Source organism: Anguilla rostrata, chromosome 8, assembly GCF_018555375.3.
Source record: "Anguilla rostrata isolate EN2019 chromosome 8, ASM1855537v3, whole genome shotgun sequence".
NCBI lineage: Eukaryota > Metazoa > Chordata > Actinopteri > Anguilliformes > Anguillidae > Anguilla > Anguilla rostrata.
In genome coordinates, this window is record NC_057940.1 from 25,104,289 (window position 1) to 25,126,285 (window position 21,997).

Sequence of the window (21,997 nt, forward strand, 5' to 3'; positions counted from 1 at the left end):
ACGCATGGAGCCAGACGAGGAGAGAGGCAGCCGGGGAGGAGGGGCGGAGGGAGGGATGGATGGGAGGGAGAGAGGGAAAGAGGGTGGATGAGTAAGCAGAAGTGTCTGCGGTGAGAATGACTGATGTGATGCCTTTACAGGCCCTGGTGGCTGAGATTGAGCAGAACCAGGTGAAACTGGACCAGTGCCAGGCCCACTCCAAGCAGTACTGCTCTGCAGTCAAGGTACGCAGCAGCTGCACAACCAGGACACAGTGTACCCCACGTCTCTGCTCAGCGTCCCTCTGTCCTATTGTATAGTACACTTTAGTGTCTGTGCCTAAAATCTGTGCTCTTACATACTTGTGTCTGTGCCTAAAATCTCTGTGCCCTCTTACACACTGCTTAAAATATCTCTGTGGTCTCTTGCACATTTTAGTCTTCACAAACAAAGATAATGAATGATGGAGAATGTCCATTGTGTCAAAGTTCTCTGGACTTAGCCAGTCAGCATGTGTGTCTGGCAGGACTATGAGCTCCAGCTGATGACGTACAGGGCCTTCGTGGAGTCGACTCAGAAATCTCCTGTGAAGAGGAGGAGGATGCACTCTTCATCTGATGCCATCACACAGGAGGTAGGCATGAGAGAGCAGGAGAGTGTGAAAAATCGTTTGTTTGGTTGCGTTTCCCTTGTGGTTCACTGCAAGTCTGAGTATGGGCATGTTAAATGGGTTGTGTGCATTGGGTGTTTTGCCTGTGTGAACTGTGTGTATGTATGCGACCATGTGATTGCCATGTCACTCTCTTGCTTCAGTTCATGGACCTACGCACACGCTACACAGCCCTGGTCACCCTGACAACGCAGCACGTCAAGTACATCAGTGACGCGCTGAGAAGACTAGAGGAAGAGGAGGTACTGTTGCTTTTCCCTTTTTCTTTGTCACCCCTCCTTCCCCCCTTTTCTCCCTCTTTCTTTCCTCCTCACACTATTTACCCATTTCTCGTTCTCTACACCCCTCACACCTCTCTTCTTTCTTTGTGGTTTCATTCTCTAGTCTTTATCCCTGCCTCATCTCTCTCATTTCACCATTACTTGCATGTCTTGCTCAGGTCTCTCTCATATGTAACCATGGTTTGCACTGCGCGTGACATAGTGACACCCTCTTGTCTTTGCTCCCTGCAGAAAGAGGTGGAGGAGGAGAGGCAGGCGCACGTGGGGCAGGTGACTGACCTGCTCTGCTGGGTACGGGGCCTCCAGGACCGCACCAGGGGCCCCACGGGAACCCTGGCAGAGGACCCCAAATCTGCCGAGTCTTCATTGGCTGCGCAGCAGGTAGGACGGAGCAGAGAGGAGGAGGACGTGAGGGAAGGCAGAGATGCCACTGAACAGTTTTTCTTTCCTGCAGTAACAGTATGATCCTTTGCACAGCACACACCATCAGTCAGAGAATATTGGACAGCTAACAAGGCCTGGCATGTTATTGAATAGCTGTACTGTCTGGCTTCGTCTTATGACACTCTGTTTGAACACTGAGCCCTCTGGTAATGTGATTAATATGTGATCGGTAGGAAAGGCTGGAGCACCATGTTGTTTGACTGTGGGGTGGTTTTATTGCCTCTTTTATATCCAATGTGGTGTTGGTCGATTTCTCCTCAGGCCATCAATGAGCAGCTTGCTGCCAAGAAGGAGGAGGTGGCAGAAGCCATAAGGAGCACCCAGGCCTTCCTCAGGTCTAAACAGGCCAGCAAGTGAGTCCTGTTCAGTCTGCGCACATACCTACACTCACATACACACACACACACACACACACACACACACACAACATGAGCCCACACACACACACACACACACACACTCTGACCATGCGTCTCCCCTCAGGTTGTCTGCGCAGGAGCGCGCCCGTGTGGCCTCCCAGCTGGAGGAGCTGACGGACACCTACGGCCAGCTGTGCCAGAGCTCGTCCGCACAGCTGCAGCAGCTGGAGCAGCAGCTGGCCAGAGAGGAGGAGCGCAAGGTAGAGCCTGGGGAGGGAGGGCCGTCAAGGACGCCAAAGTGGGTCGCTTACCCATTAGGGTTCCTCTGTGACTCCGTGCTAATGCAAGCCGAAACGACCAGCGAGCCTGCCTCTAAGCAACGCTTTTTAAATGTGTTGCTATTCATGTTTGTCTGCCTTAAACAAAAGTTCTAATGTGTCCCTTTCGGAGGGAATGTCTGTGAGTGGACTTCGCGTGTGGACTGTGTGTGTGTGTGTGTGTGTGTGTCAGTGTGCAGCGTGCTGCATGCTGCGTGTGGTCCGTCACGTGTGTTTGTTTGAAACCCATCCTCAGCTCCCATTGGCTTCATCCGGCACATTGGATCAATGCAACCCGTTTTAATAGTTTTGTGTTAATAGCATGGAGTGTGCTGCTATCACTCTCTCAACAGTGCGCTTCTTGTCCATGTCACCCATGTTCACCACCATTATCATCAACCACGTCCGCTTAATCCCTGCTCATCAGTGCCCCCGTGTGCTAGGCTTGTGGTATTGCAGAACTTTGTAATACCACATGGCCTCATTTAGCAGTGATGTTATTTTGGTCATTTTAGAAGCCTGGTAGCACCATCAGAGCCTCACAGGGCTGTGTCCCTCACGCCTACTCTTTAAATGACATCATTTCTCTACCTAGCATAGCACTGCTAGATCACAGAGACCACGTCATTCTGGGATTTAGAGTTCTCAGTCATGTTTCAAGGAGGGCGTTTCAGCCTCCACACACATCCTCCATGGTCACCCGTTCCACCATACGCAGACCCTGTGGCCTGTCACCTCCACCCCACCCCCCCTGCCGGTGTCACACTCCAGTCAGTCATTGTGTTTTCAGTCATGTAGTGCCAAAATGGAACATTGTAGAACATGTGTGTGTGTTTAGGTGTGTGTGTGTGTTTGTGTTTTTGTACGTGTGTTTGTGTGTGCTTGTGTGTGTGTGTGTGCCTGTTTGCAGTGTGTTATGGGTCAGTGTGTGAAGGGTCGTTTGGTTGTATGTTTGAACAGAAGGCCTCACTGAGTTGACACTGCAGTGTGTAAGAGGATGTGTACGTATGGCGTGTGGTTTGTGGATGGCTTTGTATTTTGTGCAATAGAGGTACTTGTCAGAATACCAGGATAGGTAGTGTGAGCACCGGAGGTCAGCTGAGCAGACTTCACCCCCCCACTTCACTGTTTGAGCATGATGTGTCCAGATCACTACTTTGTGTGCGTGTGTGTGTTTGTGTATATATGTGAAAAAGCCTGTCTCTGGTCTTTAATGCAGTAATACTGTGTGGACTTTAACCAGCGTTTTGCTTCAAAATCACTAACAGCTGCCGGGGGAGAAACAAGGAAACCCAATGCAGGGTCCCTGAGTCAGTCAGTTAGGCAGACAGATGGATGCATCCTGACTACCACCGAATTACCAGTCAGTCAGTCAGTCATTTAGTCAGTTGACTTTTTCAGTCAGTCTCAACATCATCGAACATGCTGCAGATTAGCTGCGTGTCAGTCAGTTATACATTTAGTCGGAAAATCATTTGACGTTTCAAAGTCAGTCAGACCATCCCTTACTCTAGCTGTGAGGCACTCAGGCAGCGGTAAGTGGCAGGCAGATGGAGCTCGGCATGCTGGATGCTAACACCAAGCTTCTCACCCTGTCGCGCCTCAAACTGCCGAGTCCTTGACCTGTCAGTGTGTGTGCGCCTCGGGATCCCGCGCGGTAAGTAGCGCTCGCTTTCCCTTACCGTCGACCTCTTGTCCTTTCTTCCCCTCTCGCCCTTGTTCTCGCTGTTTTCTCCCTTCTTTCTCTCCATCTCTTACTTTTCTCAGAACGTTCTTAGCATAGCGCTGCAATTTTGTTTTGTTAGTCTGCTGCCTTGCATGCTTAGCGCTTTGTTAGATGGAAGCAGGTAGGTGCTGCTGTTGTATTTGTCTAGGTCCCTTTTGGTTTTGGGAGGGAGAGGTCTTGATGAGGAAGAATTGAAAATTGAAGTTATTGTGTTAATTATAATTTTTATGAACACGTCTTCTGAGCTCATAGATTTTTCTCTTGCTCTTTTTGGGGCATAATTCTGGCCTTTGGGTGTCTGACTGTCTTTTTACAAAGCAATCACATGGTTAGATTGGTAAAAATTAATTCCGAGCTCCTGATTTTCAGAATTGAATGTTGATGTTTTTACACATTGATCTACGTATGTGAAGATTATGAGGAAATCTTAGTAAGCATTTTGATAACAGTGTGATGTTTGTTTCTCTCCACAGAGCCAAGCAGCCATTGCTGGAGTGATTGACCTGGGTACTGTGGAAACCTTCCCAGTGTTTCAGGCTGCACAGCGGGGGCTCATTGACCAGGACACCTGCTATGTCCTGCTGGAGGCCCAGCTCACCATGGGTGGCCTGCTTTTTCCTGATTCCCCAGAGAGCTTCTCATTGGATGAGGGCATTTCCCATGGCCTGATTGACAGCAAAACCGCCAAATCGCTGTCTGAGCTGGAGGCAGCCCTACGTGTAGTAGATCAGTCGCACCCTATAGACGGCCATTTGGTCCCTGTCGCTGTGGCGATTGAGGAGGGGCTGATCGGGGAGGAGGTGGGCCTGCGGATCCTGGAACTGCAGATGAGCGCGGGGGGTCTGCAGGAGCCATCCTGTGAAGAGAGACTTAGCCCAGAGAGCGCAGTAGGAAAGGGCCTGCTCAGCCCCAGGGTCTACAGCAGACTGAGCTCAAGGTCACAGCGTCGTGAGCTGATTGACCCCAACACAGCAGAGAAGCTGAGCTTTGTTGAACTGCTGCAGCGCTGTGTCCTGAACCCTGAGTCTGGCCTGTGGTTGCTGCCTGTCAGCCAGCAGCCTGGGGGTGCCATCTGCTTGCGTTCGGGCCGCAAAGTGGGCATCTTCCGGGCAGTGCAAGAGGGACTGATTGACCGGCAGGTGACTGTGCGACTGCTGGAGGCCCAGCTGTTTGCTGGCGGCATCGCAGACCCCCGAACTGGCCACCGGCTAACAGTGGAGGAGGCAGTCCGGCACAGTGTAATGGACCAGGACCTAGCCTGTGCCCTGCTGACCCGGCAGCTGCAGGCTGGGGGGCTGCTGGACCCAGTCAGTGGGGAGCGTTTGGGAGTGGATGAGGCCATCCGCAGGGACCTGCTGGCTCCCCGCATGGCCCTTCTGGTTTTGGAGTCTCTCTGGGCCTTTATGGGGCTGCTGTGGCCTGAGTCAGGTGAGCTGCTGCCTATCGCTGAGGCCCTGCAGCAGGGAGTGATCTCAGGGGACCTTGCTAGGCGTATCCTGAACCGGCGGCGCCTCATCGGAGCCCTCTACCTTCCTGAAACCAGCCGTGTGGTGCCCCTTGACCAAGCTGAAGAGGTTGTTGATACAAGAGTGGCGGAAATTCTGAGACAGACCAAGATACCAGATGTGTTGCCCAACATGAATCAGTCCGGTTCCCCTACCCTGAACCGTCTGAGCTGGGGTTCAGCATCGTCATCCCCACCCTCCTCCTCACCCCCCACATCGCCACCAGGACTCAACTGTGACCCCGCCTTCATGAAGGGGGTCAGCCCAGGTGAACAGGCTGAGCACAGACTGCTCTTCCACCTCATGACCCGAAGCTATGTGGATGCTCACTCAGGCCAGCGCTTGGTTCTGCTGGAACCAGAGCTTGCTGAGCTGGCTAATGCCACCAGTCTTGTTCCAGAGGGAACTGGACCCAGAGGCAGAGAAGCACTATCAGAGATTGACCCAGCTGGCGCTTCCCCATTTACCCGACAACACAGAGACACAGATGAACTTGGGTTTGAGCTCTCTTGGAGTGACACAGAAATTCTGGAGGTCCAAGATGAAAGCTCTAAATACAGCATCTTTGGGAAAGACATCACACCCTCGGCACAGGGAAATGGGGATCATGGCCCAATGTCAAAGTTGGACCAACAATCCTGGAGAAAGGAGAAAAGCCCTGAACATGCAGCTCAGAATGATCAGACTAAGAAAGAGACTGAACAAATCAGTGACTCATTTTGTGGAGAGCACAAGGATAAGGCTGAGTCTGTTGCTGTGGTGCCTAAAACAGTGGAGAGGAAAAGGGATAATGTACCACAAATTGTGAAAGAGGGGATGACCAAACAGAGGGTAGAAATTATTTGTGACAGAATGCTGCCCCCTGGTGGAGAACTGGAAGCTATCCCACCTGCTGCATCAGAGGAAAAAAGACTCAAGTTGGTGGATGGGCAGAGTGGAGTGGGAGATGAGAAGACCTCAATCAAACAGGTCTCCCATGAAGTGCTCTCAGAATCCTCAGCTATGGATATGCCAGTGATTGAGATTGAAGAACCTAAAAGGGCTCCAGCCCAGGTCCTAGGGGGAGCGGTCCAGCCCCCAGTGGGAGTGAGGCATGCTGAAAAAGAGGTTCTCCACAAGGAGTGGAGGGACATTAAGTTGGAAGAGGCTGAGCCAAGGTTATTAGACCAGAGGCTGGCACAGCTTAAGCAAACTGGGGCACCCTGGGCAGATGAAACTATTACAGACAAGCACACGAGCGAGAGCACGGATGTGGAAATGCCTTTGATGATTGTGGAGGACGACGACCAAGCTACCATGAGTCCAGAGAGAGTCCACATTGAGACTTCAGCTGTACAGGGAGACACAGAACAGAAAAGCCAAACTGTCCAACTTGTGGAAAGCGGGCTACTTGACAGAGCTGAACTCCTGAGAACTGCTAAGCAGGCCTTGAAAGTGAGGAAACAGGGAGATAATGAAGCAGAGAAGAAGGGAGTGGTATTGGAGCCTAATGGTCAGGTTCAGAGGGATTCCCAGAGGCTGGTGAAGGAGGGTCATATGCAGCATGTGAGCTCAGGATTGAGCTTTAGTCAAGAGGGAGACTCTCCAGAGCAGAGAGAGGAGGATCGAGAGCTGGAACGGCTGGCTAAGGAACTACAAGAGGGTGGCCTGAGGACTGACGGAGGAGAGCGCCTGCTCTTAGATGAGGCTGTGTCCCAGGGTATCCTGCCTGGACACACAGCAGTCAAGCTGATGGAACGGGCAGGGCTGTTTGGGGGCTTTCTGGATGTGAGCACATGCGAAGCACTGAGTGTGGAGGATGTGGTGCAGGAGGGCTTGTTAGATGAGAGCTTGATGCAGAGCGTGCTGCAATCAGAGAAGACACTGGCAGGTGTGGTAGATGTGGAACACGGCAAGCTGTATTCCCTGCAGGATGCTGCTAGAGTAGGGCTCCTGGACCCTGAAACTGTAGCCAGGCTCTTAGAGGCTCAGGTGGTTTCGGGGGGTGTGGTGGACCTGCGGAGAGGGAAGAAAGTGTCAGTTACTCTGGCGTCCAACCTAGGACTAATTGATGAAGGTCAGAGGGAAGAACTAGCCACTCTGGAGAAGTCTTGCCGGGGGAAGAGCTCAGACCCTGGTGTGGTCTTGTCTAAGGCCACCCTGCAGCTGCAGATGGATGGGATGGTAGACCCCAAAACAAGGGCACCTGTGACTCTGATGGAAGCCCTGCAGAAGGGGCTTTTGGACCGGGAGGAGGCGCAGCGAGTTCTGTCAGAGCAAGTGGCAGAGGGGGGCATTATGCACCATGGCTCTGGGGTCCGGCTGTCTGTGGCCGATGCACTGCAGCGAGGCCTGGTGGATGAGGGGATGGTCCAGGAGCTGGAATATTTGGAAAGAGCATACCATGACCCCAAGTTATCCAGCACTGACCCAAGTACTGCCTTCCTGCTGGCTTCCACTGGCAGTATCTATGACCCTGAATCTGGGTGTAGGCTTACACTGTCAAAAGCATTGTCTCAAGGCCTGCTGGATAAAGCCACTGCTGAAAGTGCCATGGCCTCACCTGGAGTTGTGCGGGGTGTGCTGGACCCTCATAGTGCCCGTATTGTGCCTTACTCAGAGCTCATCAACCAGGGAAAGATTGACATAGAGACTGGCCAACGTTTCCTGGAAGTACATCCCTTCCGGGGGGTCAGGGATCAGCAGACAGGCAGGGTCATGACTGTGCCCCAGGCCTTGGAGGTTCTTCAGGTCGACAAGGTGCCGGCAATGAGATTGTTGCAAAACCAGGCTGATACAGGTGGGATTGTGGATGTTTGTACAGGGGATAGGCTGTCCCTGCCTGAGGCTGTGACACAGGGCCAGGTGGGAGAGAGCATGGCCCGGCTCATTGCCACCAACCAGATCCAGGCGGGGGGTCTACTTGACCCAGCCAGTGGGGAGAGGGTCCCAAGCCTCAGAGAAGCTACAGAAGCTGGACTGATCACCCGGGATATGGCTGCTGCCCTCCAGGGCAACCTGGACACTCTCGTTGAGGAAGAGGAGGAATATGATGAAGAAAGCACAGACTCTGAGAGAGAAATGCTCACAGGTTCTGTAAATGGAGCCAGTTCTTCCCCTCAGATGTTACCATCATCTGAAAGTGGAAACAAATCCCAGAAGCTCTCCCATATCAAGGGGGATAGAGAGCCATTAGAAAAGGAAGTAGACAGTTCCTTGGAAACACTAGCTCTTTTTGCAGCGGGTGCAGGAAAGAGACTACAGCAGGCACTGGAGGAGATGAAACCTCAGCTCACGAAGACTGTTGAATTGCAACCTTCACTTGACACCAAATCTCCAGCACATGAAGCCATCAGTATAGAGGCTGAAGAAAGAGAGGACAGGAATGACACTTATCGGGCACACCCAGCAGCTGCTTTCTTACAGACTTGTAAACCTGACGAGGTACTAGACACAGGGTTTCAGACTCCACCCAAGAGTGAGGCAATGCTCCTCAAGTCTGACAGTCAGAGACTGAAACCAAACAATTCAAGAGATGAAGAAGTGATACTTCATGAACCAGAAAGGTGGTCAGATGAGAAAGTTGCCCCTCAAATTGCATTCACTGAAAATACAAGATGCCAAGAGAGCTGGGGTTCTGGGGAAAACATGGACACCATTACTTTTCCTCTGGAGCCAAAGAGTGGGAGAGGGGGAGCAGGTTCAAGTATGGATGCTGGGATTGAGATGGGGAGGGATAAGAGAGATGAAACTGGCATAGCCCTTAACTCAAATGAGTCAGAAAAACAGATGACAGGTGAAGAGGGAGAGATAGGCCTCAAACAGAGGCCTTCCAATGATGCTATACTTTCTTCAGAGCACAAACATGATAAAACACAGGGAAAGAAGAGAGAGGATGATAAGGACGAGACAACTGCCATAACTGCTGTTACTTCTTCATTTCAAAAAGGGGGCCTTAGCGAGGGGTTATCCCTGAGCATGGAGGTGTTGCAGCAACAGGATGTTAGGGAACAGGCTCAACCTGCAGTCAAAAAGAAGTCAAAGAGTGAAGTTGCAGTGTCAGGGAAGGGTGTGCCTATCAAGACCTCAGAGGAGAAGAAACCAGAGGTTCTAGATAGTCCACTTGCACAGGACGTCAGTTTTGTTATAAAGAAAAAGGATTATGGTTCATCCCAAAAAGACAAAGCTGGAAAAGAGGTCCCAGAGATAAAGTTAGATGAGGCAGTAAGAGACATCACTGGGGTTGGGAGCCCATTGGTCTCAGATGGGCAGAGAGATCTGAAGAGGACAGCAGCGGGAACTGTTTCCCAGCAGGCCCAGGGGCTGACAGAAGAAGTGAAGTCAAAAGGGGAGCAGACAACTCCTCCTCAGGTGGGAGAACAGCAACAGATAGAGAGGGAAGAGATGGACTCTGCTCAGAAAGTGGCTCATGGACCTGGTGAGAAAGAGGTGCTGCTAATGAAGGCAAAGGAGAGCATCCTGAGGAAGGTGTTTGAGCGAGGAGTGAGTGAGAGGCAGGCTGCTGAGGAGCTGGAGGCATTACGTAAGGTCCCAGAGGGGACGGAGTGCCTCCTGGTCCCAGAGGAAGAACACAGTGGAGGTAACATCATACAGAAAAGGTCAGAGGTGAAAATGGCAAATGAATCAAAACCAAATGATATTAAAGAGAAGGAGCCTGCTTCGTTGCTGTCACAGGATCATATTTCATCCTCAGATTTGGCTCAACAAATCCAAGGGGAGGTCAAAGGTAGAACAGAGCAGGGACAACAGGGCCAACCTGGGACAGGCAAAGGGGAATTGCTGCCAGAACAGGCAGAGAATTTGGACATGCACAGTCGGCCTGAAAGAGCTGATTTGATGGAGGGCCTTGTAGCCAGGGACCGCAGGGATGTTGGGGTCATCGAGAGGTCCACGTTTGCCCAAAGTCCAGATGGAGAAGTGGTTACTGATCAGCAAAAATTAACTCATGCTTATATCCCAGCTATGCCTGCTGATATTCAAAGAGGGACTATAGAAAACAGGCTCGATATCTGCAAAACTGAACTGCAGAGCAAGGATGTTCCCCACCAGCAGAGCACCTCTGCAAAGCAGCTTGTCCCACAGGAGACATCTAAATACATTCCCGAGTCTCATCCTCTGGAGAACTTGGACGACCTCCCCCCAATTTCGGGTGAAAAGGGGGCATCAAACAGCAGTGCCCCAACCTTTCAGGCTGCAGAGACACTCCTGGAGAAAACAATGGAGGAGCTGAGGCTGGATATTCCCCTAAGTGACCGCACAGCAGCTACCCAGGAACCCCAACTTCAGGAGTCCCCGGATTCTGGAGAATCTCAATCAGAGGAGACTCTGGAGTCTGATGTGGCAGAAAGTATTGAGGAAGGGGAAGAGGAAGAAGAGGAGACAGAAGGAGAGACCAAAGAGCCGCAGGCAGAGAAGAAGAAGAGCTCTAGGGGCAGCAAGGTGAGCAGAAATGTTTTTTTTACAGCACAACTCTGCTCACTTCAGAGATGTCAAGGTGCTTGGGTTACTGAAATTAAGGAATTTCAGACACAAACAGCATGACATCACACCGCTCAACATGTAGAGTAAGTTTGCCTATCGCTGCCACAAATAAGGTGTTGTATATTACTTGAGATTTTTGTAATATTCATGCGACCATGTAGCAATATTCTTAGTGCTCTAAATATGCAGAACTGTGTATGCAGCCTAGTCACATTTCACCTATGAAGTATATAATAATCAACTGTTGGTTTATTATCAACTTGCACTGACTTTTGCATTAATTAAATTCTTCCCCTTCCTCAGTCCTCATTGGTGCGTCAGGAGTGCCTGGAACACGATCAGCAGATTATGGCCCTGACCTCCATGGTGCGGCACATCCAGGTCCGCCTCAAACAGCAGCAGCAGCAGTCCATTGGCCGCAGCCTCAATGCCCTTGATGACATCATCAGCCAGGTGGAGGTGAGTGAAGCACAGTCGATAGCATGAATGTATTAATTGGGAAAGTATGAATGAATCACTAATTTTTTATGTTGTTTTTCGCTACTTAGTTTGAAACAGTTGGGCCATAGTATGACTGTGTATGGCATAGTGTACCTGTTGTTTTTGCCCAAAAGTCACCAGTTATTTGAATGAAGATATTTCTCTCTCACATTCCTCCTTTCTCTCCTCTTCTGTCATTCCTTAATTCCAAGGCTCTGGATCTGGAGCTGGTTGATTTGGAGCCAGAAGTGAAGCGGGAGGTAGAGGCTGCGGCACAGCTGCTGGAGCCCTGCCCAGAGGAAGTCCCGCCTCAGCTACTGAAAGCCCTGGAGAAGGATCAGAGGAGTCTGGCCCGCGGCTTTGCTGCTGCTAGAGAGGTTGCCCAGAATGCACTGCAGGGCCTACGTGCAACCAGAGATTCAAAGAAGGTAAAGACACAATCACCTATCAATGGCAATACTGTAACATTTTGATTTTGTCCAAAGCTTTAATTGACTTTTCATATTTTGTCATTTTGTCCAGGATACTTTCCTCTGTCTGTGTGTTATAATAGAGGCTTATAACCTGTATTAAATCAGGGGGAATGTGTCTTATTTCAGGAGGCAGTGAGTGCTGAACTGCAGTCTCTCGGGCAGAGAGTGGAGGACCTCCTGTCCTGGCTAAAGGAGACTGAGTCAGCGACAGAGACACAGGTGGACAGAGTGACAGGGACAGATGTGCAGACACAGGGGCAGACTATGAGAGATGGGACCTCTGCTCAGCTCACACAAAAACTGCAACTTTGCAAGGTGAGCATTTGCACACATGCACACACACGCACATGCACAAGCACACACAAATGCAGACACACATGCACAAACACATGCATGCACAGGCATACATTTGCGCATGCACTTGCACACATCTGGGAAACGCATACATACACTTGTGTCACACAATGACTGCAGCTTTGCCAGGAGTATAGAAACTCTGATAAACGCAAGAGATCATGAGCATTATATATTTCACGTGTAATTAAATGTTATCCAATCCTTCCCTTCTCCCTCCCCCTCCATTTTCTTTTTCTCCTTTTCCTCCCACTGACTGCATCCTGTTTCCCTTTTCAACTCTCCTACCCTTCCATCTTTCTTTCCCCCTCCCCCTCCCCCCCCCCCTCTCTTTCAGGAGCTGCAGTCCTCTCTCTCTGCTCGCTCAGGGGATGTTGGCTCTGTGGCGCTCGATGTCCAGGTGTTCATCTCGGAGCGCGCTCAGGACCTGGCGCCCGAACAGAGCAGGCAGCTGCTCGGACACCTGCAGCAGCTGCAGAGGGCCTTCCACGAGGCCGCGGGCCGCACACAGGCGCGGGCTGACGGCCTGGCCGCCCAGAGAGAGCGGGAGGAGGAGCGCGAGCGCAGGGAGAGAGAGAAGGAGCAGCAGGAGAAAGAGAGGGAGAAAGAGAGAGAGAACGCCAGGGAGAGAGAGGTTTGCACACATACACAAACACGCATACATACATACAAACACACATGCATGCCTTCATACACATGCATATACATACACACACACACACACACACACACACACACACGCCTTCATACACATACATAAACTTGTACACACTCACACACACACAGCAGACCTCTGGAGTTCCCACTGCATTGCCGTGCTAGGAATACTGCTTGCTGCTGCGATGATGCCCCTGTCCAGCAGCCGCTCCACAGTCAGTGCTGCCGTTATCCCCGCCAGCCTGAGCGCCAGCGCGTGCGCGCGAGCATGCGTACCCGTGTAACACGCGTGTGTATTAACATGTCTGCCTTGCTCTTCCAGATTGCCACTGAAGACAAACGCTTGTGCAACCGAAGGAAGCGAGATACTTAAAAAAGCAGGGCGAAGGCGCACGCCACGCGAAGGCCCTCTTTTTGCTTTCTTTCCTGATTGTTCTGTCAGTGTACTGGATGGAAAGAAAGACAAAAAAGGCGTACAGTGATAAGCCTTCGTATTTGTTTGTCTGTTTGTCGTTCTTTCACATGGGTTTTTTTATTTATGGCTTGACTGACCCGTTGGTCGACGTGCTGTCTGCGTATGTCTGTCTGTGTGTGGTAACTCTGGACACATCCTGCTCAACGGCTGACAATTTTTACCTGAGAACTTGTTTGGTGATGCGCGAGCCTGAGTGTTTGGGTGGAGTGAGAGAGGCAATGCTGGTTCATCTGAGGGAGCTGAAGGTGGAAGTGAGAGGCTGAGTGAGAGAGATGAGAGGAGAGAGAGAGAGAGACCGTTGACTGCGTGAATTTTGAATGTGACTGAATCTGGTTTCAACTGTGTGTGCTCACTAATGCTTCAAAAAACTGAATGAAGGAGGTCTGATCAAATGCTATTGACAGGGGTTAGAATATATAGTTGTTTAAAAAGTTTGAGGGGTGTAATTGCATTTTTGTCAGTTCACCTCACTGTCCATCTTCTTTTCCCACTTCTCGCTCTGTCCCTCGCTGTGATTGACAGGTCACACAGCAGCAGAAGGCTGAGTGCTCTCAGAAGCTGGAAGGCCTGGCCATGTGGCTGGCAGGAGCTGCCGGCTCTTTGGCCAATCAGAAAGCAGGAGCGGGGTCAGGTGATGTTGGTGTACTGCAGCAAAAGCAGAGAGAACTGAAGGTGAGAGCAAGCTCATCAGATTTCCTTCTGGTTGTCTACCAAAATCCCTCATTTCTACTGTTTTACATTACATTACATTACATTATAGGCATTTAGCTGACGCTCTTATCCAGAGCGACTTACAACAGAGTAACCAAACTCAGGATCAAGTCCACTTAAGTCCATTGAACATTAGATAAAAGCCTTACTATGATGCATACATTAGGAGAAACAATAGTCTAAACCAAATTTTTTAAATCTTCTTTTTACTTAAGTATCACCATCTGAGATTTCCTAAATTTCATTTCCATTTCCCTCCTTTACCTCTCTCTCCCTCACCTTCCCTGTCTTTCTTTCTTTCTGTCTCTCTCTCTCTCTCTCTTTCTCTCTCTCTCTCTCTCTCTCTCCCTTTTGTTTCTTTTTCACTCTCCCTCTCTCACTCACTCTGTCCCTCTCTCTCCCTCTGTGGCTGTAGGAGGTCCAGCGTGACCTGCAGTCACGGGGAGATGGAGTGTCTGAGACGGTGAGGGGTGTGGAGGAGTTCCTGGCGGAGAAGGGCAATGGCCTGAGTGCAGAGGAAAGGGCCAGCCTGCAGAGGGCGCTGTCCCACGTGCGAGAGCAGTACGGCTCCCTGACAGACACCACCCAGACCTCCCTGGCCCAGCTGGACACCGCCATCAGCGCCACGGTCCAGCAGAACACCCAGAGGGTAACGACCTGCCCACCTCTACAGCCACACCCCACTGTGGTCAATGGTGTTTCCCACACCATTCAAACTGCCACTGTCACCGATGCGCCTCTCTCCCTTCTACATGAATACTTAGATTGTACAGCTTTTACCCCAACAGAGACAAAATCCATTAAATATGACCAACCCACACACCTAACCCTCAAATTGCTTGAATTGCATCGTACTAATGAAGACGCACAATGAGAAAATTGATAGAATTATAATTTAGCTTTTGGATGTGACAGTTGTTGACAGGGGAGGATAACACGTTCCCCAATCCAGGCGCTAACCATGGGCCTGGCGCTGTGGACTGAGATGCTTTATTTCATGGTGCTTTTGCCATTAATCAGTTTCATCTTTACCTTTCATTTGACCTTTTCTTTCTCTGGTTTTGGTTGTGTTTGTGTTTGTGTGTGGACTTATGTGTGGTCTGTCCCTCCCACCAGGCAAAGGCAGTGGAGGAGCTGCAGGAAACTCAGGGAAAAATTGACACACTACTGAAGGATCTCTCATCACTACAACAGCCTGGGGAGACACCCCAGGGCGTCATGCACACAGATTCTGCGTCTTCCATGCAGCCAGGGGGCGCTGTACACTCGCACTGTGACATGCTCCAGGTCAGACGCTCTACCACTGCATGTTTGACTGTAGAATTCACCTCTTTGTTTGCGTAAGGTACCAGCAGAAGTCAGTGAACGAATTGACTTTAGAAAGCCAAACTCAGGGCTAGTCATGCCCAGGTTTTCAAGCCACTGACTTGCTTGGTGTGGTAGAACAAAGACAAATTCTAATCCAAGACTTTACAAGTGAGTCTGCATGTTCATATACCCTGGAAATGGTTTTGTTCTTATTAGGAATGTCGTTTTATAGTGCTGTTCTTACAGCGCCCTCTACTTGAAGTAAATTGAATTGAGTTAAAGTCCCTCCTCCTCCTCCTCTTCCACCATGCAGGCAGAGCTGCAGCAGCTGCAGACGCAGCAGGCGCAGCTGATGCAGGTGTCGCAGTCTGCGCAGTCGCTCCTGCTGCAGCCGGACTCCAGCGTGCCGGCGGAGGAGAAGCAGCGTCTGCGCGCGGCTCTGGACCGGCTGCGCAGCCAGCACCAGGAGCGGCTGCAGAGCTGCCAGGACCGGCTGCGGCGGGCCGACGCGCTGCGCGACGAGCTGGCCAAGTTCCTGCAGGAGCACGCCCATCTGGAGGCCTGGCTGGAACAGAGCGAGCAGGAGCTGCGTTCCCTGGGGGAAGGAGAAACCGACGCGCAGGGGCTGAAGCGAAGGCTGGAGGAACACAAGAAGGTGCGCAACAAAGACGCACATGGGCTTTTACACATTCGCTCGCGTGTGCACACTCGCACACAGGAACACAAACACACTTACATGCACACGTGCATGGATGAGCTCACTTGCCTACCTACACACACACACACACACACACACACACACACCACAGTGGTATGTGCGTGCACAGACACACACTGGTATGTATGCACTTAGAGGGTGTGTTGGGCACCGTATAAATAGCTAACTGCTAACCGAATTCCAGCTGGGGGAGGACGTGATTTGCCACAAGGCAGACCTGCGGTTCGTGTCCATCTCGGGCCAGAAGGCCCTGGACTGGGTCCAGGGGGCCCGGGAGAGGGAGGGCGGGGTGGATCCGGCCCTGGAGGAGACGCAGCAGCTGGTCAGCGACAGGCTGCAGGACGCCACGCAGCGATACTCCACCCTGCACAGCAAGGTGGGCTTGGGCTCGGCCTGGGAGGGCTCTGTGGGAACGCTGGGCTTGGGCTCGGCCTGGGAGGGCTCTGTGCGAACGCTGGGCTTGGGCTCGGCCTGGGAGGGCTCTGTGGGAACGCTGGGCATGCCTGAGTCTGGGGAGGGGGGTGAGCACCGAAAAGTGTGTAACTGTCGGGCAAGGGGATCATGCAGAAGGTCTGAAAAAGTCTTTTTTATTTTTTTTTTTTATTCCCCAAGTGAAGTGACTGGTCTTTTCAGTCATCTGTTGTTTTTGCTGTAGAGGGCACTGCCTGTTTGCTTCTCTCCCACTCCCTCCCTCTGTGTTTCAAATTAACTTCTTTATTTTATAATTCCTTAAGGTGTGCTGTTTTTCTACTTTTTTTCTCTCTCTTTTCTCTGTCTCTCAATTCAATTTAGTTTATTTTGCTCTATTGACACGATATGTTAGTGCTGCGCATATTTACAAACGAGGGTAAAAATTAATAGCAATAAGCAACCGTACTGAGGGGTAATTAATATTAATAATGTGGTTTGTCTGTCTCTCTCCGTGACGTTTCACAGTCCTCGGAACTGGGCACACGTCTGTCCGGGTTGTTGGACCGGTACCAGCAGTACCAGGATGAGGCGGGCTCTCTCACGTCCTGGCTGACTGCGCAGGAACAGAACCAGTGTGTGGTTGGACCGAGTGGAGAGCAGACAGACACACAGACACTGCAGAACACTCTGCGTGCGGTACAGGTGAGACAGACTGACGGGCACGCCCACACACACACACACACACACACACTGCAGAACACAAACACACACAAACTGCAGGTGAGAGGACAGGAAGGAATGACATGGAGGGAACATGTTTAGGGAGGGGAAAAAGGAAGGAGAGAGGAGGAAGAATGTGGTGGATAATGGAGGGGTTTAAAAAGGAAACTATAGTGGGGAGGGACTAGAGAAAGATGGGAAACGTGGAAAAATAATTTTATCCTATTTTATTACACCTGCTCACTCAACTTCACTGCTGTGTTTGTTCCTCTCCCCCTGTCCACCGGGGGGCGCAGCTGGTGCAGGACGAGCTGGCCGAGCGCTCTGTGCAGCTGGAGAGAGTGAGGCGAGCAGGGAGGGACCTGGCCAATGGTCAGGAGTCGCCGACGCTGAGAGCCTCTGACATCAGCAGCACTGCGGGTACTGACCCCGCCCCTCGCTGCATTCTCAGCTGACATAAGCTCACCTTTTCCTGAGAACAACTGGTGTAAAAACTGACTAATAAAACATGAAATAAACGCTGTCCCCTCTTCCCCCTTCCTGTTCCTCTCCTTCACTCGTCACGTCTTCTTCCCCTTTTAACCATTCATCTTTTCCTTGTCTCTTCCTCCCTCCTCCCTCTCCTCTCCGCCTTACATACCTCCCCCACCACCCATTCTGTCACTCCCTCTCTGTTCACTTCTCTATCTCTTCTGCTCCCCTGTTCTCCCCCCTCTTCCTCCTTCGTCCCTCCTCTCCTCTCCTCCGTGTCTCTCCCTGTGCAGATGCCCTGGAGAGTCGTTTTGGCGCTCTCTCTGCCTCTGTGTCGGCCCGGGCGGAGCAGCTCCAGACGGCCGTGGCCCAGTCAGTCAGCGTACAGGAGGGGCTTCAGACGCTCCTGTCCTGGCTCAACGGGCTGGTGCTGGCTCCAGGACCGGTCCTGCCCACCGCCCAGGCTGTTCAGGATGCCCTCACTCAGAACCAGGTACTGTGGCTCAGCTGGACCTCTCACCCAGCCTCCTGCTGAGATTTTCTCTCTCTGTGGGCTTTCCTGCCTTTCTTAACTCTCTTATCACCCTCTTTCTATCCCGTCTTTTTCTCTCCTTTTTCCTCGCTCCTTCTCTGCTTCAGAAATTGCGGCAGGAGCTGTTGTCCAGGCAGGGCAGTGTGGACACCACGCGTGACTCGGTATCCAAGCTGCTCCAGACGGCAGATGCGACCACGGCCTCCGGGCTGCAGGGGGCGCTGCAGGATCTGAGTCATCGCTACACGGAGGCCCAGGCCAAGCAGGGGGAGAGAGAGGCAGAGTTGCGAGGCCTTCTGCCCCGGCTGGAGAGCTATGAGCGTCTTAGCACTGACCTGCGCAACTTCACTCAAAGCCGCGAGAGAGCGTTGAGCCTGGGTGGCCAGCCAGACTGCAGCGTCAAGGACTACAAGCAAACCATAGAGGTGAGGTATACACAGCTAAAGGCCTGCAGACAAATCTTGGTGGTCATCACTATTTAATTCAGTGGCTACAAAGAGATGTTAGAGATAAGGCCTACTTAGCTACGGAATACAGACAGACCATAGAAATTAATGCCACTTGGATTTGAGGATTTAAAAATAGACAATAGAGAAAGGGCAGGGGAAAGGATTACCACATCTATGGGGGCGGGTGGGAGAGGGTTAAAGGCAGGACATAGAGATAATGGAATGGGTTTCTATGGCTACCCACAGATGATGCAATGCGTGGATGCACTGATTTTTGATCTTCAAATAAACAATCCTTCTCCTCCATCTCAGGAAGTGAAGTCGGAGCTGAACCAGGAAGAAGATCAGCTGAAGTCCCTGTGTGAGCTTGGAACGAATCTGAGCCAGTCTAGGGTTTTCACAAACACGCAGAGCCTCCTAGACACAGTCAAAGAGGTGTCTGAGGAGTTTGCCCGACTGCAGTCCAGTGTGAACGAGAGGTATGCAAACTGAAAATATAGCGAGCTCCATAATGTTTGGGACTGACAGTTTTTTTATTTATTGATTTGGCTCTGTTCTTCACAATTTTGGCTTTGTAATCAAACAATTCACATGTGATTCTCAGCTTTTATTAAAGGGTATTTTAAAATATTTTCATTTCACTATGTAGAAATTACGGTACTTTTTATACATAGCCCCCCTATTTCAGCGCATCAAACATTGGGCACAAATGGCTTCACCGGTGTTTCTGATTAGTCAGGTTTGTTCAATTGCTTCCTTAATGCTGGTATGAGAGACCGTTCAGCATTTAGTCTTGATACTCGGCTTTTAATTGCCTTTGAAGTCTGTTATTGGCGTTTGTCAAGATCATACCAGCTTGTGAGCTCAGTTATCGCAAAGGGCCTGGTAGGTACCTTTTAGGTACACTGCTAGATGCAAACCACTAGTTAGCCACAAAAACAGGATGGCTAGAAGTACCTAAAAGTCTTCAGAGTTTTGGGATAAAAAGTCTTGTTGACAGCTGAGACCAAGATTCCCTTGTATCAGTGATGGCTAGAGCAAAGTATGGAGGCCAAAAAGAACTGCCAAAGATCCAAAGCACCCACCCTCATCTGTGAAACATGGTGGTGGGGGTGTTATGGGTTGGGCATGTATGGCTGCCACAGGTACTGACTCAGTTGTCTTCACTGATGATCTAAGTGCTGATAGTGGTACAATGTGAATTGCACAGAAGCATCTTATCTTCTCAATTTCAAGAAAATGCCTCCAGACTCATTAGACGTTGCTTCATCCTACAGGAAGACAATGATCCCAAACATACTACTAAAGAAACAAACAAGTTTTTCAAAGCCAAGAACTGGAAAATTCTGTCCCTCCTCCAGTAGATACACATTCCACTGCAACTGCACATAGATGGCTTTGTTCTTAATATATCTCCCATAATCCCCTTTCCCCATCTCTCCTTCACTCTGTCTATCTCTGTCTCTTCTCTGGCTGTAGATCCAATGCTGTTCAGGGGTGTGGGGAGCAGCTGGCGCAGTTCCGCTCCCTCTCTGGCGCCCTCCTCAGGTGGCTGCAGGCAACACAGGAGCAGCTGCCATCAGAGGAGGCCGGCCTCAGTACTGCGGCACTGCAGAGGAGGGTACAGCAGCTGCAGGTGTGTGTGTGTGTGTGCTTCTACACAAGTGTCTGTGTTGATAGCGATGCTATATACAGAATACCTAGAGACCCTGTGCCCGGAATGACTGCTGTGGCTGTGGTCTGTTTAGATGACTAGATTTCATTAATTCATTTATTTATAGAAAGAGTCTTGCAGAAACATGTCTTAAATACACTCATCTTCACAGTTGTAAAAGAAAGAACAAGATATGATTTTAAGAGAATAAGATAACACATACACTTACCATGGTTTCACATTTTGAGCCTATACAGGGGTCTTTATGATGGTCAAGCTTGTATGGCTCATAGAGCATGAATAAGTATGGGGACAAAACTCCTCCTTGAGGACCTCCAGAGGTTATTTGGGTCCAGTCACTGTGTGTGGTTAGCGAGCCCTTTGAGTCCTTCCATGGAGGTAGTTCAGAGTCCATGCTATGTCTCGAGGATCTGAAATGACCTCACAAAAGAGCAGCATCAGTGTTGCGTGACTAACTCTATCAAAGGCCTTGCTTATATCTGCCAATAGTACCCGAAGTACTGTAGTATCTTGTGAGTCCAATGTGGTCAGCCAGGACTGGCATGCCTTGACGAAAGCAACTGTGGTTGAACAGTTCTTCTGGTAGACAAATTGGTCTTTTACAGCTGAAAGGATGTGATGAATTTTGTTTCAGCATACACTATTCTAGAAGTTTTGCTGTGATACGTGTTAGAGATTGGTCCAAACTGGTTTGGTTAGTTTGCCCCTGGCAGTTTGTGAGCCAGAGAAGCCCTTGTTCCATAATATATGGATATACATGATAGCAATGAAATGCTCAGCTTGCTTCAGATAAATTTATTCAGTAATCAACTGTTCTCTAACTGACCTGTACATCACACATGACACAAACATTCCGGTATATTTGTAGTTCTGTTATGCCATTAAAATATGCATATATTTTTATATATTTTTTATATTGTATGCATGTGTTAATCACAAGATGTGGAATGCTGACCTTTTACAGCAGGTTGTAGACTATTAGATTTTTGGAACCATAATACAGTGTATAAGAAAGTTCCTAAATTGTTCTGGGTGGTGATGTACGCGCAGCTGTTCTGCTGGCCCTTAATAATGATGTCGCTGGTCATGTGCCAATTTTCCTGTTCTTCAGGAGCTGCTCAGTGACTGGCAGGCCCAGGGGGCTCGGGTCCAGGAGCTGAACCAAACTGGGTCAGAACTGGAAGCTCAGATCATCAGCATCACCGCCCCTTACAGCAAGACCGGTGAGGGCGGAGGAGGGATGAAGGGGGGGGGGGTATTTTGCACTGTTGGTATTTTGGCTGAGAATGTTAAGTGTTTTCGTTTGTCTGTCAGTCACTCTGAATATTCCTTATGCTTCTGGGTTTGCCTGTGTCTCTTTGCGTTTGTGATAGTGTGCTCATGCGTTCGCTTCCCTGTGTGTTTGTGCACGTTTGAAATGAATGTGTGTGCCTCTGCACATGTCTGTCTTTCAGTTGTATTCACTGTTACAGCTTTTGTGTGAATGCGCATGCGTGTGTGCGTGCGTGTGTGCGTGCGTGCGTGCGTGCGTGCGTGCGTGCGTGTGTGTGTGCGTGCGTGCGTGTGTGTGTGCGTGTGCGTGCGTGCGTGCGTGCGTGCGTGCGTGCGTGCGTGCGTGCGTGTGTGTGTGCGTGCGTGTGTGTGTGTGTGTGTGTGCGTGCGCATGCACACGTGGCTATGCTGGAGTCTTAGTGTGAGTCTCTCTCCCAGGTGTTTCCCAGCTCAATGGCGCTAGCAGCCCCAGCAGTATCAATGGCATTCACACCTGCAAAGGTGAGCTCACCTCGCTCACCGTGTCTGC

General features: G+C 50.6%; 1 protein-coding gene across 6 annotated transcripts in view; it reads left to right on the forward strand.

Annotated features, from left to right (window-relative positions):
- Nucleotides 1-21,997, forward strand: part of macf1a (microtubule actin crosslinking factor 1a) — a 94,562-nt gene that overhangs the window by 13,866 nt on the left and 58,699 nt on the right. For 5 of the 6 annotated variants that reach the window (XM_064347257.1, XM_064347262.1, XM_064347259.1 and 2 more), the window contains exons 16-39: nucleotides 141-224; nucleotides 506-613; nucleotides 793-891; nucleotides 1,162-1,311; nucleotides 1,636-1,727; nucleotides 1,858-1,993; nucleotides 4,250-10,720; nucleotides 11,066-11,221; nucleotides 11,455-11,670; nucleotides 11,842-12,030; nucleotides 12,407-12,703; nucleotides 13,724-13,873; nucleotides 14,328-14,561; nucleotides 15,029-15,199; nucleotides 15,534-15,875; nucleotides 16,123-16,314; nucleotides 16,875-17,051; nucleotides 17,366-17,489; nucleotides 17,834-18,033; nucleotides 18,180-18,497; nucleotides 18,834-19,000; nucleotides 20,001-20,157; nucleotides 21,308-21,419; nucleotides 21,907-21,969. In XM_064347257.1, the coding sequence (XP_064203327.1) occupies nucleotides 141-224; nucleotides 506-613; nucleotides 793-891; nucleotides 1,162-1,311; nucleotides 1,636-1,727; nucleotides 1,858-1,993; nucleotides 4,250-10,720; nucleotides 11,066-11,221; nucleotides 11,455-11,670; nucleotides 11,842-12,030; nucleotides 12,407-12,703; nucleotides 13,724-13,873; nucleotides 14,328-14,561; nucleotides 15,029-15,199; nucleotides 15,534-15,875; nucleotides 16,123-16,314; nucleotides 16,875-17,051; nucleotides 17,366-17,489; nucleotides 17,834-18,033; nucleotides 18,180-18,497; nucleotides 18,834-19,000; nucleotides 20,001-20,157; nucleotides 21,308-21,419; nucleotides 21,907-21,969 (10,405 nt within the window). The remainder of the gene's footprint in view (nucleotides 1-140; nucleotides 225-505; nucleotides 614-792; nucleotides 892-1,161; nucleotides 1,312-1,635; nucleotides 1,728-1,857; nucleotides 1,994-4,249; nucleotides 10,721-11,065; nucleotides 11,222-11,454; nucleotides 11,671-11,841; nucleotides 12,031-12,406; nucleotides 12,704-13,723; nucleotides 13,874-14,327; nucleotides 14,562-15,028; nucleotides 15,200-15,533; nucleotides 15,876-16,122; nucleotides 16,315-16,874; nucleotides 17,052-17,365; nucleotides 17,490-17,833; nucleotides 18,034-18,179; nucleotides 18,498-18,833; nucleotides 19,001-20,000; nucleotides 20,158-21,307; nucleotides 21,420-21,906; nucleotides 21,970-21,997) is intronic. The other variant, XM_064347260.1, reaches the window with a different exon arrangement.